Source organism: Pocillopora damicornis, chromosome 7 (assembly GCF_964200805.1).
Source record: "Pocillopora damicornis chromosome 7, jaPocDami1.2, whole genome shotgun sequence".
In the NCBI taxonomy this organism is placed as follows: Eukaryota; Metazoa; Cnidaria; class Anthozoa; order Scleractinia; family Pocilloporidae; genus Pocillopora; species Pocillopora damicornis.
In genome coordinates, this window is record NC_142676.1 from 510,637 (window position 1) to 525,913 (window position 15,277).

General features: G+C 37.0%; 2 protein-coding genes and 2 long non-coding RNA genes across 5 annotated transcripts; 2 read left to right on the plus strand and 2 right to left on the minus strand.

Annotated features, from left to right (window-relative positions):
• Positions 1–344: 344 nt before the first annotated feature.
• LOC149041927 (uncharacterized) lies at positions 345–1,820 on the minus strand. The gene is made up of 2 exons (XR_016188235.1): positions 790–1,820; positions 345–646 (listed from the first exon to the last, which is right to left on the minus strand). It is a non-coding gene; the product is annotated as an uncharacterized LOC149041927 (long non-coding RNA).
• A 1,593-nt stretch (positions 1,821–3,413) lies between these two features.
• Positions 3,414–13,747, minus strand: LOC113686895 (coiled-coil domain-containing protein 170). Its single transcript, XM_027204578.2, has 15 exons — positions 13,369–13,747; positions 11,951–12,082; positions 11,491–11,574; positions 11,321–11,377; positions 10,724–10,981; positions 10,307–10,396; positions 8,982–9,079; positions 8,472–8,687; positions 7,992–8,055; positions 7,343–7,468; positions 6,786–6,986; positions 6,413–6,535; positions 5,995–6,288; positions 5,243–5,479; positions 3,414–4,689 (listed from the first exon to the last, which is right to left on the minus strand). Exons 1-15 carry the CDS (start codon positions 13,615–13,617, stop codon positions 4,453–4,455), a joined length of 2,466 nt encoding a protein of 821 aa, XP_027060379.2. The 5' UTR covers positions 13,618–13,747; the 3' UTR covers positions 3,414–4,452.
• Positions 4,583–12,190, plus strand: LOC113686896 (uncharacterized). Its single transcript, XR_016188236.1, has 2 exons — positions 4,583–4,714; positions 11,655–12,190. It is a non-coding gene; the product is annotated as an uncharacterized LOC113686896 (long non-coding RNA).
• A 362-nt stretch (positions 13,748–14,109) lies between the features above and the next one.
• On the plus strand, positions 14,110–15,113 carry LOC149041928 (uncharacterized). 2 transcript variants are annotated; one of them, XM_089211694.1, is made up of 2 exons: positions 14,110–14,242; positions 14,392–15,113. In XM_089211694.1, exon 2 carries the CDS (start codon positions 14,398–14,400, stop codon positions 14,638–14,640), a length of 243 nt encoding a protein of 80 aa, XP_089067820.1. In that variant the 5' UTR covers positions 14,110–14,242; positions 14,392–14,397; the 3' UTR covers positions 14,641–15,113. The 2 variants fall into 2 exon arrangements, with proteins under 2 accessions (XP_089067820.1, XP_089067819.1); XM_089211693.1 differs by having other exon boundaries at positions 14,199–14,318.
• The last annotated feature ends 164 nt before the right edge of the window (positions 15,114–15,277 follow it).

Consider the following 15,277-nt stretch of genomic DNA (forward strand, 5'->3'; position numbering starts at 1 on the left):
TAAGACAGGAAATGTGCTATTTTAATGCTCCCTCCATTCAAATATCAACAATGGATGAGAATAAATTGCAGATGGCGCTTGAGTTGATTAAAGCACCCTTTTTTATTGTTTTGTGAAGACCTCGACAGATGACTTGCTATCAAATACAACTTTGTCTATGACAAAGAAAGCAAGTGACCATTTATTGTCCTTAAGAGGATTACCATTATTCAAAATAATTTATAATAGGAAGTGCGATGCAGCTTTGGGGTTCGCAATGGCTTCCTCCTCTATCATTTTGTTTCTGACGTAGAATTTCACTTAGGAGACATCACTTGTCCGTAAAATTGATTAAAGACACAAAGTACGCCTGGCTTAAAAATTTAATTTCTCTGTTAAACTTTCTAGTTTATCATGTGCAACCTCTTAGCTTCCCTCTGATTAAAATCATGTGGTGAATTAAAAATACTGATACAGATAATTTTTTAAGATTATTTCATGATAGAAATAAATGTTGTGAAGCACAATTTGAACGAGACATCAAGCATATTGGTTTAGTAAGTCTGTAGTTCGCTTTTACCGCAGCGATAACGCTAGTAGTACTTCCAATTTTAAGATACCCAAGGTATGAGAATCTTTCCTCCATCTGATGTAATTAAACAGAATACTGAAAGTAAAAGAAAAAGACAGATACACGGCATGAATCATTATTAAAACTACGACTCTGTTATGTAGAAAAGAGAAATACGTGACTGACACACAAAAGCCTTAAGTAAATTTTAAAATATATCCAAGTTGAGTTAACATTACCATTTTATTGTATGGTCTCAGGGATTGATAACGACTCTGATAACTTTCCAATGGAAAAAAAAAAACGAAACAAGTCATCATGTTACTTCGTCGACTGTATGCCTTGAATATTTTTTTTGTTTTCAGCGACCGTAGAGTTGGTGTTTGTCATATAACAAACAAATAAAGCAAGCGAGCAATATTGCCATCCGCTTGATGAATCTGAAGTGCATAGTAAAAGTCATCATGCTGCCAACTAAATGTTAAGTCCCATGAACTACTGTATTTATAGTGAGTTGAATCCAATGACCGCATCTGAGAGTTTCTATGTTGTCTCAACACGAACGTTTTAAAGTTTGTTTCCTCAAAAGCTCTCGGTAGTCGAACGTAAGCAATGACAAAAACCATGTTCCCAACACTCTCTTTTGTTGAAACGAAGCCGATCGGTGGGGGGAGTGGAATAGATGATAAAAAATCTATTTATTATTGTTTACGGAAGGTTTCAAATCCTTGATCAGTTTTAACAGTTATTTGAAATCGAGGATTTTTTTCCTGTCTTTTCGCTTGTCATCTGTGACGAAGGCACGGAATGATTTCCAAGCAAATTCAAGCGAAGCATTTTCATCTTTCTATCACGGGTCGATTATACTTTGCCGGTCTCTTTGCGTTGTGTCAAGTGAGTCCACAAGGCGTTTATTTTACAGCTCAGTAACTGACGTTTCCTTCTCGCTTCTTCCTCTGTTGTGAGCCATGTAGTTGACAGATTTCCCTTGTTGGTTTTTTGGTCGCGAACGAAGATGGCAGCAAAGGCAACACAGAACTAACGCCGCCACGACAAAAATAAGAACTCCAAGGAATATTACGATTATCGATATTGATGACAACATCGCGAGCTTGCGAAACGCACTCTGCTTGTGGCTTTGACCGATTGCACGAGAACTTGGCAATTGTCACAGGAAGGAAAATAATTAATTCGGTCATTTCATTAAAGAAATCACTTTTTCTGTCATTCTAAATAGGATTCATATAAATAAAAAGTTTACAAAGGAACTTTGAGGCCTTATGATTGGTTGTTGAAGATTCGCCTCCGGTGAACTTCCAGCTATTAGCTTGGACGATAAGAACAATTTACTGTTGACATTAACATGGCCTCAAAATGTTAGAAATTTTTGAATAGGATTACAAAAAAGACGAACAACGAAAATCCATCTTGGCTTAAAATGGGCAAAGTTTTTCTGAATTGAATGTAGTTAGTGTGCCGATTTTTTCGATGTGAATCAAAGGAAAGCTTAATGTTAATCCTAAATATTCGTCACCTATTTGCACTCCAATCCTATTTTGGTATTCCTTCCTGCCTTAGTATTTTATTTATCTATCAGTTTATTTTATTTATTTAAAGTAAAAAGAAAAAAATACTTCTCTTGTGGCAGCCGCCCTTCTGATATGTTATTTATTCTTCTTTTTTTACCGGTTTCCTTTTTGCAGTTTATTCCGGCTACGCACAAAGATACTATGGAATTAATTCACTTCATTCGGGCTGTAGAAACTAATCAAACTGTTTCTTGTTTGCTTGCTAAGAATATTTTGTCACCTTCGTTGAAACGAACAACTGGTTGTTAACGGCAGGTTCGAACGCATAACCCCGGGCTTTTTTAGTTCCATTAATTTTCTGAGCGCCATTCAAAACACAGCTTTAAGATTCATCATTACACTGTATAATCATGCATAACCATTTTGTGCCTTCGGGTGATTTTAATTTCTTGCAAAATGGCCAAATATCAATGATTCTCTACCTCGACACCTTTGAAAGATATCAAAATTACGAACAGATTCATAACACTGTTGACTGAGGCCAATAATAAAACTCTGAATTTGAGGTCTTCAAACTGATACCCGATCGATTGGTCGCATTGAAAATTGAAAACGATAAAAATACTTTGCGAGGGAAATTTCCAGCTGCAAAAAAGAGTCCAAGCCTTGTCCAATTTTAATAGAATACTTTCATCTAGAATTGAATAATACCTTCAATTGAAGGCTTTATTTTTGCATATGTCAATCAAATCGATTACGAACATGAGCTATTTCAATACATAAGTTTTGTGCCCACTTCGGTTGCGAGATGAAATTGACAATTACTATTCTTGAAAGAACACACAAGACAAATGCTGTCACGAATAATAAGAGAACTTGGGCGAAATTGAATTCATGTGTACACGACAGGTGAATCGGCCTCCTGGGTCTGTTTAATTGCCATGAGAGTGAAGTTCTCTTGGCTCAAGTAGAATAATTGATGAGACACTTCTGGACCGATTGAGGCAAGTTTAATAACACAAGAACCTTACAGTGGGTTGATTTCGATTCCCATACACTGAAAAAGTTCCGTTTTACTGATCATTCTATTTCATCTGCAATGAAATTCTGGCCTTAATTAAACCGTTTTTACCTTGATCACTTGAACTAGGGATCCCACCATCAGGTCCGAGTAAATGAAATTACTGAAAGTTGTGAAATCGAAGGAACTTTCTTGAATATCCTGTTTGGTCTGAGTTATGAAAAAAGACTTTCATAAGTGAACACGATTTAAAATGCATTTTGAAAGAAAGCATGGCATCTCTGTTAATAAACACAATTGACATCTAAACGTGTGGAACACAAAATGTTGTTTTAATTTTGCCTTAACGAAAGACATCCTTTTGAACAATAAAATGAACATGATACTGCAAATAAACTGGATCCATACAGACAAAATCTTTTGTGAATTATTCTATCCTACTGTTCACAAATAAACCCTTTTACTTGGTCATAAATAAACTATGTAAATTTTTTTTAATTAACTTGTAACAGACCCATAATAACATGAAATCACGCAAGATGGATTTTCATTTACATCCAAAAAATTCATATCTAAAATTTTTTTTAAAAATTAGATGCAATTGATTGATTTCAAAAGAAGAAATTACCACACCCTCAGAATGTTCCCGCAATCTTTAAACCCTTCAAAATCTCATATAAGAGATTTATCATGTTACCATACACTTCCTTTGATAACCTACTAGCAATCAAATGAAGGCGGCCGCAAAATATTGTGCAGCCAAGTAAACACCTTTTTATCAGAGTTAAGAAACATTTCTTCAAGCGATTAGACACCTACCAAAGACGGAGATGCCAAATTTTCACTCAGAAATGTGGCAAGCGTGAAGCTCTCTATTATGTCAAAAAGTGTTTTCATTTTGCTTTCTCTTAAAATCTTTGACTGACTATGCTATTCCACCGCTTGTGAAAAAAATAAAATAATAATTAAAAAAAAAAGGTAAAGAGAGACAAACTTTACGCTTGAAATGTTTCGAAAATTTATCGAGAGTGATGGGTTTTTTTTTTAACAACTCAAAATTCAAAATTTTCCTTAGATCCACAGCTGCGATTTTGAAGGGTTCTTTCCGGCCTCAATTTCTTCACAAAATCTCGAGCAGCTGAATTTGGACAAAGAAAAACTACTTTGGTGATTTAAGCATAGTGTAAAAAAAGAGCTTGTGTCTCTTAATGTGAGTCCCGGCAACAGCGACGAGTGCCACATAGGTATAAACTTATAAGTATATAAATCCCGAGGCTAGATACTTCTTATAAATCTTACAATATTTCGATGTATGGTTATTTACATATTTAACATGTAGTCCACAGTTTATGTTACGAGGCTTTTACAGGCGACGGCGTTCTTAGGATGGCAACAGCATCATCGTAACCCGCGCGAAAGCCGCTCTCCATATCCTGGAGACTGGCCTCCAGGCTGTGTGTGGTGATCGAGTGCGCGTGATGGGCCTGGACTAGACGTTCCAGCCGTGAAATGATCTCGTAATCTGGGACCGAGAGCGTGTTGATGTCGAGACCAAGAAGGCGAGCTAAGACTTGACGGAAATCCAGCAACTGTAATAGATTGATCAAAAAGAAGGTAAATTTGAAGATTGGTGGATATTGAAAGAACTAAACTCTTAAAACTTTTACGTTCTATCGAACGAAGCTTCTTAAATTCCTCAGTGTTTAACAGGTACTTCAGGGCTGTAGTCTCAGAAATGGCTTCATCAGCTTTGAGCTTTTTGCAGGATTAAGAATTGAATAAGGATTCGTAGTTGAAAAAATCGGTTCAATGTCGGTATCTGAGTAACTACGCATCCACTCCTCCCCTCGCCCACCAAAAACCCTAATTTAGTTGACTTTCGGTGGCGAATTTATATCGTCAACTCAGTTGATGAAACCAAAATTATTAGTTGACTATTGTTGGATTAGGGGAGGGTTAGGGGCACAGTTGCTTAGATACCGACATTTATCCGAAAAAATCTTGCTCGGTTCTTTGTGAGAAGAATAGAGATTTCCCAAAGTAGAGACGCCTAGCGACTTGTGCTGAGAAAGGGTTAAACAAAAAATAAAGAATAACATTGACCCACAGTGGATTGAGTGTACAATACGATACTGTATCTACCTGTTTTTCTCTAACTCTGCTCTCTTCCAAAGCTCGTTTCGTTGTTTGTAATTCACTGTTTAGTTGCTGTACAGTCTCGGAAGATCGTGCTTTTTTCTCTCGATGCTCGTTCTCCGTCATTTCCATTTCGTTCTTCAAGTCGTGCAGTTCAGTTGAAGTCTTGTGCTTACTCTTGGCAAGTTTGTTAATTGCATTTTCTAGTTCTTCGATAGTTTTTCCTTGCTCCAAAGTTCTCACCTGCACAAGATAAAAGGGTTATTAAAAACTGATCGTTGTATGATCGCAAAGAAAGAGTTATCTAAAGGGGCTAAGTTACAGTTTGAGGAATTTGAAAAATGTTCCACAAATTTTTCATGTCAGTTTCCTTTTGCAATCCGTGTCCTCCTTTCTTATCAACCCTTGTTCTTTTTCGGGATTTTATTCACTTTTTCTTGTTGCTCTATCGTGTTCATGTAACATCGTTTAGTGTATTTCAAGTTCAACGTATAGTAGAAGCGTGCGTCGCAAAATGAAAAAAACTTCTCATTATTCGCAAGGCACTGAGATACATGGCCGCTACCTAACAGTTCACTGGATATCATGTAACAGCCAGGAGCTGTTCACATTTGTTATATTTCAGCAAGGCTTCAGCCTTATTATCAACTACTTGCGACTAGCACTTGAAAAGGGGAACCTAGGATGTACCCATATAAAGCAAACCCATACTCAAGTCCGGTGGGTGAAAAAGGAACTAACAAGCTTACCACACTTACCCTAAGTTCGCTGGCCTCAAGTAACTTTGCCTTTAGATTGGTCACTTGTTGTTTATAATCAAGCAATTCTCTCTGCAATTTATCATTATGTTTTACAAGTTTCTTGTATCTGATCGAGTTCTCGTCTCTCTCGACTTCAACGCGACCTTTTTCGCGCAAAAGTTCTTCAAGTTCGGAGACTTTCTTTTTCAGTAACCCCAGGTGTAGATCTTTGCTCTCCATCTGTTGTTTGGACCATTTAAGTCGTCTTTGCAGGTTATAAATTGTTGTCTTCCTATCATCCAGGGCATCCGCCTGTGTAAAAAAAAAGAGTTCACATTTAACGCCACATTTTCTTCCATTCAAAGACAGAAAAAAAATGAACTGTGTTAAAATCTACGTTCCACAAATTTACCCTGAGGGAATGGAGGAAACTAACCTCTAGCTTGACTAACTGTTCTCCTCTCGCCAACAAAGCCTCACCGTTCACATCCAAACCAACATCATCAGCGATTTCATCCAGTTTCATGACACGGGCCAGTTTTTCACAAAAGGTTACAAACTGAAAAATAACACATAAAGACGAAGCGCTGTAAAAAAATGCCAAAGAAAAAGGTTCACGCTTTCAGCATCAACTGAATACTTTGCGACTGTATCCAGCCAACAATGCTTCCTCGTAAGGTTCGAAGCATTCTAATATCTCAGAATCTTTGAAAGTTCTCTCGTGCACGAAACACTGATTGCATTATGGTCCGTTATGATGTGCATGCAACAATCACTAAGCCTTCAAAGTCACAATCTTACAGTCTTACCTTTCTCTTGTCGTCTTTCAGTTGATCTCTCTCTACGTCAGAAGTAAGAAGTTCTCCTTCAAGTCCCGTCACACGTTGCTGGTTCTCTTTCAGTTGGGTCTCTGCCTCGTTGGCTCGTTTTAGAGTAGTGCGGTGAAGGTTTCTCTGGCTTTCTAGCTCCTCTGATAGGTTTTTGAACTGGACCTTCAATGATTCCTCTCTCTGAATACAGCCAAAGATTGAGCCAATTAGATACAACAACGATAAAAAACCTATTTCATCTATTTTACTACCCTTTATTGCAGTATTTTGAACTAAAAGCATTGTTGCGTCACGTCTTTGAAAGAGTTCGTTTGTGCATGATTGCAAGATTATCCAATCACAGCAGAGAAAAAACCCAATGATTCAAACTCAATTCAATTGTTCCAATCAGTGCTTAGAACCAAAGAGCCGGGGCAAAGATAACACAGAATCCGCATGTAATTCATGACACTTTTAAGTTGCATCGCACTGTTCGGTCTAGTGTTAAAGGCCTCAATAACAGCGTGTCCCCCTTCCCCTGTAACAAGTGCACTTACCGATTTGACATCCCTGTAATCTCTGACAACATTCTTTACTTTAGAAACGATGGCATCTTCTTCAGCCGCAATGGAATCATCTAAATCTCCAATCAGCTGCGCCAGATGCCGCTTGAAGTTGTGTAGCTGCAGAGAGAACCAAAAAGAAATTATTGAAACCTCTACAGCTATAAAAATGAAAAAAAATACACTTGCCTTCTAACCAGGCTGAGCAACAATGACTCACCACTTTTGTGTGAATGGACAGACTCAAGTTAGAAATTCTCAATTAAGGGCGTTCAAAGTAAACCGTGATCACATTTGTTTTGTTTCAGCGCCCTCTGTGTACAGTTGGTCCGGAGATTGCACTTCACCTTCTAAGTTAACCAATCAGATACTAAAATAGTACCACTAGTTTACTGCACTTTAGGATATTTACAAGAAGTACCCTTGAGTCTTCATTGGTTACTTGCGATATTTCTCCAATTCGATTGATATCTTCAGTTTCAGTCTACAACACACTTTTGATAAGCTTAGGCTCCAAGTAAGGGTCCAATAATCCGTTTCCTGCTAATACATTATACCCAGTACTTCTTCTGCATCCCATTTGTTACATCAACCAGTTATGAGATTGTGAGAGAAAAAAAACTCTTCTTTACAAATTACAAACCTTTGATTGAGCTGACTGGCCAGTGTATGCACTGGTTTGCAGTGTTTGTTCCATCTCCTGCAGCCTGTAATAAGGTAGCAATGTATAATCTGTCAGTTTTTAGCATAAAAAGAAAAAATAGAGAACTTCTTGTAACCACACACACTACTGATCTGAGTCTACAAACACTAACTGCAGTCAAAGGGGTGAAATGAGCACAGGCCTGTATACTCATATGTTTCAAATTTAATGTGATGATGCTCATAAATGCAATTTGGTTCATACTGACATGCATTGTCAATTTTTGCTGATTCAGTGAATTTCAAATAATTTACAGTAAATAATGAAATAACAAAACTGTTTCAAGACTGAAAGTGTTACATTTGGTTCTACCAAGTGCAACCCAGACTAGAGCCTTGAAGAGGAATTACACTGAACATTCTGAACACTAGCCACTTTCAAACCAGAAGTTGCAATGAAGTTAACTTGAAGTTGACTTACTTATTTTCTTTTTCGTCAAGTTCTTTTTTGGTGACCCCCCAGGCATCTTGACTTGCTGCTAGCTGATGTTTCATTCGATCAATTTCAATTTCCATTTCTCTGATCTTTTGTTGCAAAGTGTCCCTTTCTCTGGTTAAGCTGTTAATGGTTTGTTGACTCTGACCAGTATTCTTCTTCTCTTGTCCCACTTCTGAAACCAATCTCATTATGGTTTCCCTGAAAACACCACAAACTTAACATTTCAATAATAATTGGGCCAACTTCTTGTCTGATGATGTTCTTATAACAGAAATTATAGCCCTTGTGGAGAACCTCACATAAGTTACATGTGATTGCTTCCAGAATTGTTGAGGTTATTGCAGAGTTGGAAAAGTCTTGAAAGTCAATAATAATTCAAAATAACAAACCTTGTGACATAAAAGAACCACAAATAAAATAATGTTATGTAGTCTTCAACTACAATTTCAATAAAATTAATGTAAGTTACAAGTCAATCAAGAAGGAACAAACCTGCTGGCTTTAGACTCCAAGTTACTTTCATGTAGATTACGAGACAATGCACTTGCTTTTTCTTGCAAACTGTTCCTCTCTCTGGCTATTTCTGCAATCTGAAGATCACAATTTAATCAAATCATAAAGCTCAATAGACCAATGTTATGTTGATAATTCATGTTTAGATCTGGCAAAGAAACACGGATTTTCAAATAGTTTCAGTAACACTAACTGTAAACCAAAGCATGTTCACTTGACAAGTTCTTATTTAACAGAGACTGAGGTAGGTTGCAACCAAGGAAATCTGGTGTGTCGATATTAATGCACAATACTCAAGGTTTTGAGAGGACTTAGAGTGTAAATGACCAAACCTCTAACAAGAGGGCATTGGGATTTTTGGTTTTGTGGTTTTGGCTATTTTTTAGATTGGTTTTTTGGCTTTTGTACAAAAAACTTCAGTTTCTCGGTTTTGGTGTTCATTGCAGTTTGCCAATTTTCTGTTTTTTAACATTTGGTTTTCCGTTTTTGCGAAAAATATTAACAGGTTTTCAGATTTGATATCCGATGCATTTTTTGGTTTTTCCTATTTGACCTATTTGGGTTCTGGTTTCTCTTTGTCCTGAGCAGCAATTACGTGCCTCCACTGATCTCAAATAGCAGCTAAATGCAAATGTTATCAAGACGAATGCGTGACAAACCAATTTGAATATTGTAGCGATCCCTAGGTAGCCTACATGTAGCTGTACCCCCCCCCCCCAAGGTGGGGGAGGGAGGGAAGGGTGTGGCTATATGTAGGGTACAGCTAAGCACAAAACATTGTCAGGGTTTCTTTATCAACGACACCACAAAGTTGGTGACCAAGTTACAGGCCACACGTGACTGATTGATTCAATCTCCAAACTTTCAGGTCTTAGTTTGCACATGGAAATGTTAGATTAGGGATTTTTGATGAAACTTTCCAGAGCTATAGCTTTTTGCAACTGAAAAATTGCAATCCTATGGAGGACTTCTGCATGAATTTCCTTAATTACCTAGACTCCACTACTGCAGAGACCATGCTTGAGGTCCACGAGAAAGCAGATGTTAATTTAAGCAGATGCTGGAAGATATGAATGCCAAGTCCATGGCATTCATAAATCCTATAATGAAATTAGTGTAGTTTACTCTGTATGTTCCACTTGTCACCAATGTATTGGATCAATCAGGGTTTTAATATTTGGGATGTGAAAATGTATTGGTTTTGACAGTTTTGCATGTGGTTTTTTGGTTTTAGATGATTTTTTTTCTATGGTATTGCAGTTTCTAATAAGCCCCAATGCCCCCCTCCTTAACAACAGACTCACCCTTCCAATAAGAGAGTGCAGAGACACAGACAAAGTTTCAGATGCATCCAGCTGCAGAGCTTGAGTCAACTGGGATTTCATCTCACCATACTGTAGATTAACATAACAATAAATTCAATTCAACAAAGGTCACCAAAATTAATAATGCACTTCGATTACTGGAAACAAGCCGTGAAGTATCAAAATTCCGGAGTTTTGATTGGTTAACAGGTCATGTTGCCCATGGCAATAGACAAATAATTTTACAACTTGCCTCATCAAAAGTATTCCCCATTTCCCAAGCATATTTTGCTTTCTTAATTTCTCTGAACAGTTTATTGGACTGGTACCCTTTTGTACTCCTGGACTAGTAGATTCCAAGAGATTTCTATTTGCCCATTGGTCATGCACTGCTGGGTGTACAGCTTCGACACATACCTTACTCTCCCATTTGGCAGCTCTGCCAGAGGCTTCCTCCTCAGCGGCAATGTGGTGCTTGAGTGATGACTCTACCTGCTGCAGACGATCTTGCTGAGTTTGTATTTCTTTTTTCAAAGATGATATGGTGACATCACTACGGTTTGCAAAATTTTCCTTCTCTGTTGCTTCATCCTCAGCTTCTCGTATTCTATCACGGAGGGAATGCACCAGTGCTGTCTGTCTAGCTGCATTTTGTTTGTTGCTTTCAATCTCACACTGTAAAAATGATTTTAAAAAAGTATTTAATGATCAAAATACAAGATTCATGAACTCATAATGCATATGTCCTGCAAGTCATCACCATTATCACAGAGCTGCTTTAAATAAATGACTATGAATATAAGAAAATCATATGCATGTATGTTGACTGTGGATTTAAAGAAATGAATGTGAAACGATCTTTGCAGTAACAAACACTACTTAGGCAGTATTTTCACTTCTGCTTACATAGTGTTCATCAAAGTGAAGAGGATTGCTCTCATATTCACAGTTGATTAATCTTAGTCATTGAAATGTATGAATTCAATGAGGCAGTGAATTTAAATCCTCCCTTACCTTGAACTCAATAATTTGTTGATCCTTTTCTGATATTCTCTGCTGAGATTCTCTTAGCTGTAAAGAAAAAAAAAGCGTCTGATTAACATTCATCCCTGTATATGCCTGGAAAAACCATGATGTAGCTCCTTTTATCAATAATCTTGCATAGATGAAAAAGAGTGACATACCTCTTGCTGTAAACCAGATGATACCACTTTTTCAGCAGCAAGGTCTGTTTGTGCAGTTTCTGCAGCTTGTCTGTAGTGTGATAACTGTCACGAAGAAATAAATAACAATTTATTATAGTGGATATTTGTTAAGATAGTGACTGATTTTAACTTCTTTCTTTTAGGCCTGAGGCTTGCAAAAGCTTATCTCAGCCTGGGTGAAGAGCATGCACTCATGGGACAACACCATAACCTGGCTAGAACTCAAAAACAGAATGAGACACAGCATTTCCTGATGTAAAGGTCAATTTTTAATCTAGCAAGCATATCTTTTAGGGCTGCATAATAAATCACATTGCTGGTGGGGACTGGGGGACCTAAAAACCCTCTGACACTGATGTGCTTTTTTCTTCTAGAACAACACTCTATAAAAACTTAAACAAGCATGTGTTAATGATAGTAGTATTAGTATATTTTATACCTGTGAACTTAAATGTTCTCTTTCTTGTTGAAGTCTTGAAATCTTATCTCTGAAAAGCTGACTTTCATCCAGAGATGATCCAAGTTCCAATGAAATGGAGGGACTACGGCAAACAATAGCCCCTGATTCAACCTGTATTTCAAATACCACAAAACAATGTGAGACATTTTGGGGACTAGAAGGTAGATAGGAGGTAGGAGTCAGGATTCCACCCAAAACAGAAAGCAATATTTATAAAAATTAAGAAATCTTAGGTGAGAAGTGATGCGAAATAGTCAATGTTGAGTTTCAAACAACATACAATACTTTAACCTCACAATTGCTGCTTAAAAAGAGGAGCAAGTTTACAGTTCACATTTTACATGATCAGTGAAACACAGAGAAGCAAAACTAATGAATTCTCTAATTACTTTAGAAGTAATTCTACAAAAACAAAACAAAAAAAACAGCAAAAAAAAAACTGAGAAATGAACTATCCTTTTGATACCAAAACAAAATTAAACTTTCATTGATTGACAGGGGCTAATTGAATTTACTTAACTTTCTGCAAGAAATAATATATTGAATATTATTTCCCATAATGCATTAACACTTAAAAAAGAAACAAAACAAAACTACAAAGATTGCCTGAGAGAAATTTTCCTAAGTCTTATCAATGCAAAGTGAATCTTGATAATAAAGGCTTGAATCATGAAGAGGTCCTTGAGTTTTTTCCTTGAGTAAACAACATCCAAAACCTTAACAAATACCATCTCCTAACAATGTTTGCAGTGTTTGGTTGCTAAAGAACTTTCTCTGTTCTTTAATTAAGTTTAAATAATTGATTAGTATAGGGGAAACTTTACAACATACTGTGAATTGCATTTATGTGTAGTAGGTTTGTAAAAAGAAGTAACACTGATGGAATAAAAAGTACTCACCATTCAAACTTGCCCCTAGTTTAGTCTTAATGTATTTATTCTTTAGATGGATAAACCAAGCTTAATTGCGATACAAAACTTGCACTTGTAATTTTGAAAAAAAGAAATTCATTGATAATTTCAAAAATACATCATGCACATGTGGTGATTCTTACTGATAACTTATCACTTTAAAAGTTTTTATACTGCAGCTGTTGCTCTGAATAATGCTTGGAAATATATAAACCCTTCAGTAATCTTGAAGTTTACCACTAGCAGAAGATACCGCGGTTTCTACCTTTGTGAAAACTAAAGAAATTCCATACTACATTTTTCTCGATCTTCCAACTTCATGAAAGCCAATTTACAAATCCGAACCAGAAAGATAATGTTGGAGTTCTAATGAAAATAAACAAGCCAATTATGATCTAAATGACTCGAATGATCATTAGTTGCAGACAGTTTGTTCTGATCAGTCGTCAAGACAGTGATTATTACTCAAGGAGATGTTATAAATACCTCATTTCGTCTGGGAACCGGTGAACTCGTTCGAGAACTGTTCTGACTGCCAGATTTTCTGTGCCCTATGATCATCGGTGGAGAATTTCTATACAACTGTCTCTCATTGCCATGGTCCCTCCACAGCTCGCGCACATCAACACCTGAGTCTTCGAAGTAAGTGAGTTGTGTGCCGGGTTTTGCCTCTACAAGCCTCTGTTTTGGAATTTTAGGAAAATGCTCTGATCTATCTGAGTGTAGGGATGCCATCACATCCTAATTTTTTATCGAAAATCGAAAGAGTCTCTTCAACCTTTCACGTACAGTTCAAGTTCATATAGTGAAGTTTTTTCAAAATGGCGGGCGTAATATTTAGGTCCTTTCTTAGTTGCATAGCAACAAGAGACGCTCGTTTTAGATAAGCCTCAATTTTGAGAAAAACTACCCGGGTAGTGAGGGGAGTAAATTGATAGGAGTTTTACTGGAGGAATAAAAAAACAATCACAACTGTCTACGTCTTTTCTTTCTGAAGTTTCCATTTTTTCTTTGCCTCAATTGCGGGTGGAAGACAGGGGAACAGGGCAGATTTCCTCTGCGTGACATGGAGAGAATTGTTTTTCGTAACATTCCTGCTTCAATTCCCCTCCTATTTTTAAAAATAGCGTATGCAGTAAATCAATTCTCAAATATATATTGGATTTTGGCCTGAAAATGGTGGTAAACAAAGCATATAATCAATTTTTGCACGCTTAAAAGTTGCTTCTATTTGAAGCCTATAATTCTCAAGTCCGCTCTGATTGGCTGACGCTAATAAATAATGATTACTTTCTTATTTCTGATTGGTTGAGGACGGACAAGCTCTTCAAGCCGAAGAGGCGACGCGGTTTGGTTTAGAGTGAGTGATTATATTGTTGAGTTTTAATGCTGATAGTTTAGCATCTTGGTTGTTTTCTACGGACGTTAACAGATTGGTACGTTTCTTCAATGTATCCTTTTCTAAAATCTGGCTTTTAATTCATTCGCTTTTCCTTTGATTTTGCACAGGACATCATGGAAAACCCCACAAGTGTTCCTGAATTGATGCAATTCGTCCAAGCGACCTTACAGAGCATGCAAGAAAAGTTTCAAAATGTCGAAGACTCAATCGTGAAACGAATGACCGAGACTGGGAAGAAGCTGGACGAGATAGAGAAAGGACTCACGGATCTGATGGATCATTCTGGAATGGGGGAGCCTTATGAAGAAGATCTTGAATCGGACAAAGATTTCTCCGATACAGACAAGGGCAGATGATGATGATGAATCGCAGATGACGGTTGCTGGTAAACCCGGTTGCTAGAGGCATAAGTAATGTAAACAGATCGTTCACTTAACGTAGATTATTTTTATTTGAGCAGATTCCACTATGTGTTTATAGTATAGTTGTTAGAAACATCGTGTTCTTTTCCCAATTTTATGTGTAAAGCAGCCTAAATCCTGCAAAACGTTTCTTTACGGTGGTATGATGTTGAAATTAGTGGCCGTCGCGGTGTGTACACTGACACTACAATTGCTTACTGAGTCAACTGGTGAAGCCGATTAGCGAAGAAATAAGCTTTTGACAAACATTTTACTTTTATTTAAATTTAACCTGCAAGAAAAAAAAATTGTAACGTAGAGGGCATCACTGAAAGTACTTCCAGTTTTTTTTATATTGTAAGTATGGTTTTAATGCTAAATATATTTGTGTAGTTTGGGACTGAGAAATAAACTACAAGTTGTCATGAGTTCAGTTGAAATCATTATTCTTAGATTCCTCTAACTCCTAACTCTCAAGTGATCAGAAGGTAATTTCTCCTCAGAAGTTTAAGACATTCTCAAAGTGATGGTTGATGGAAACTAGGAAAAATATGTACTTGCTTTTTTGTGAATTATAAAGAATGGCCACAAA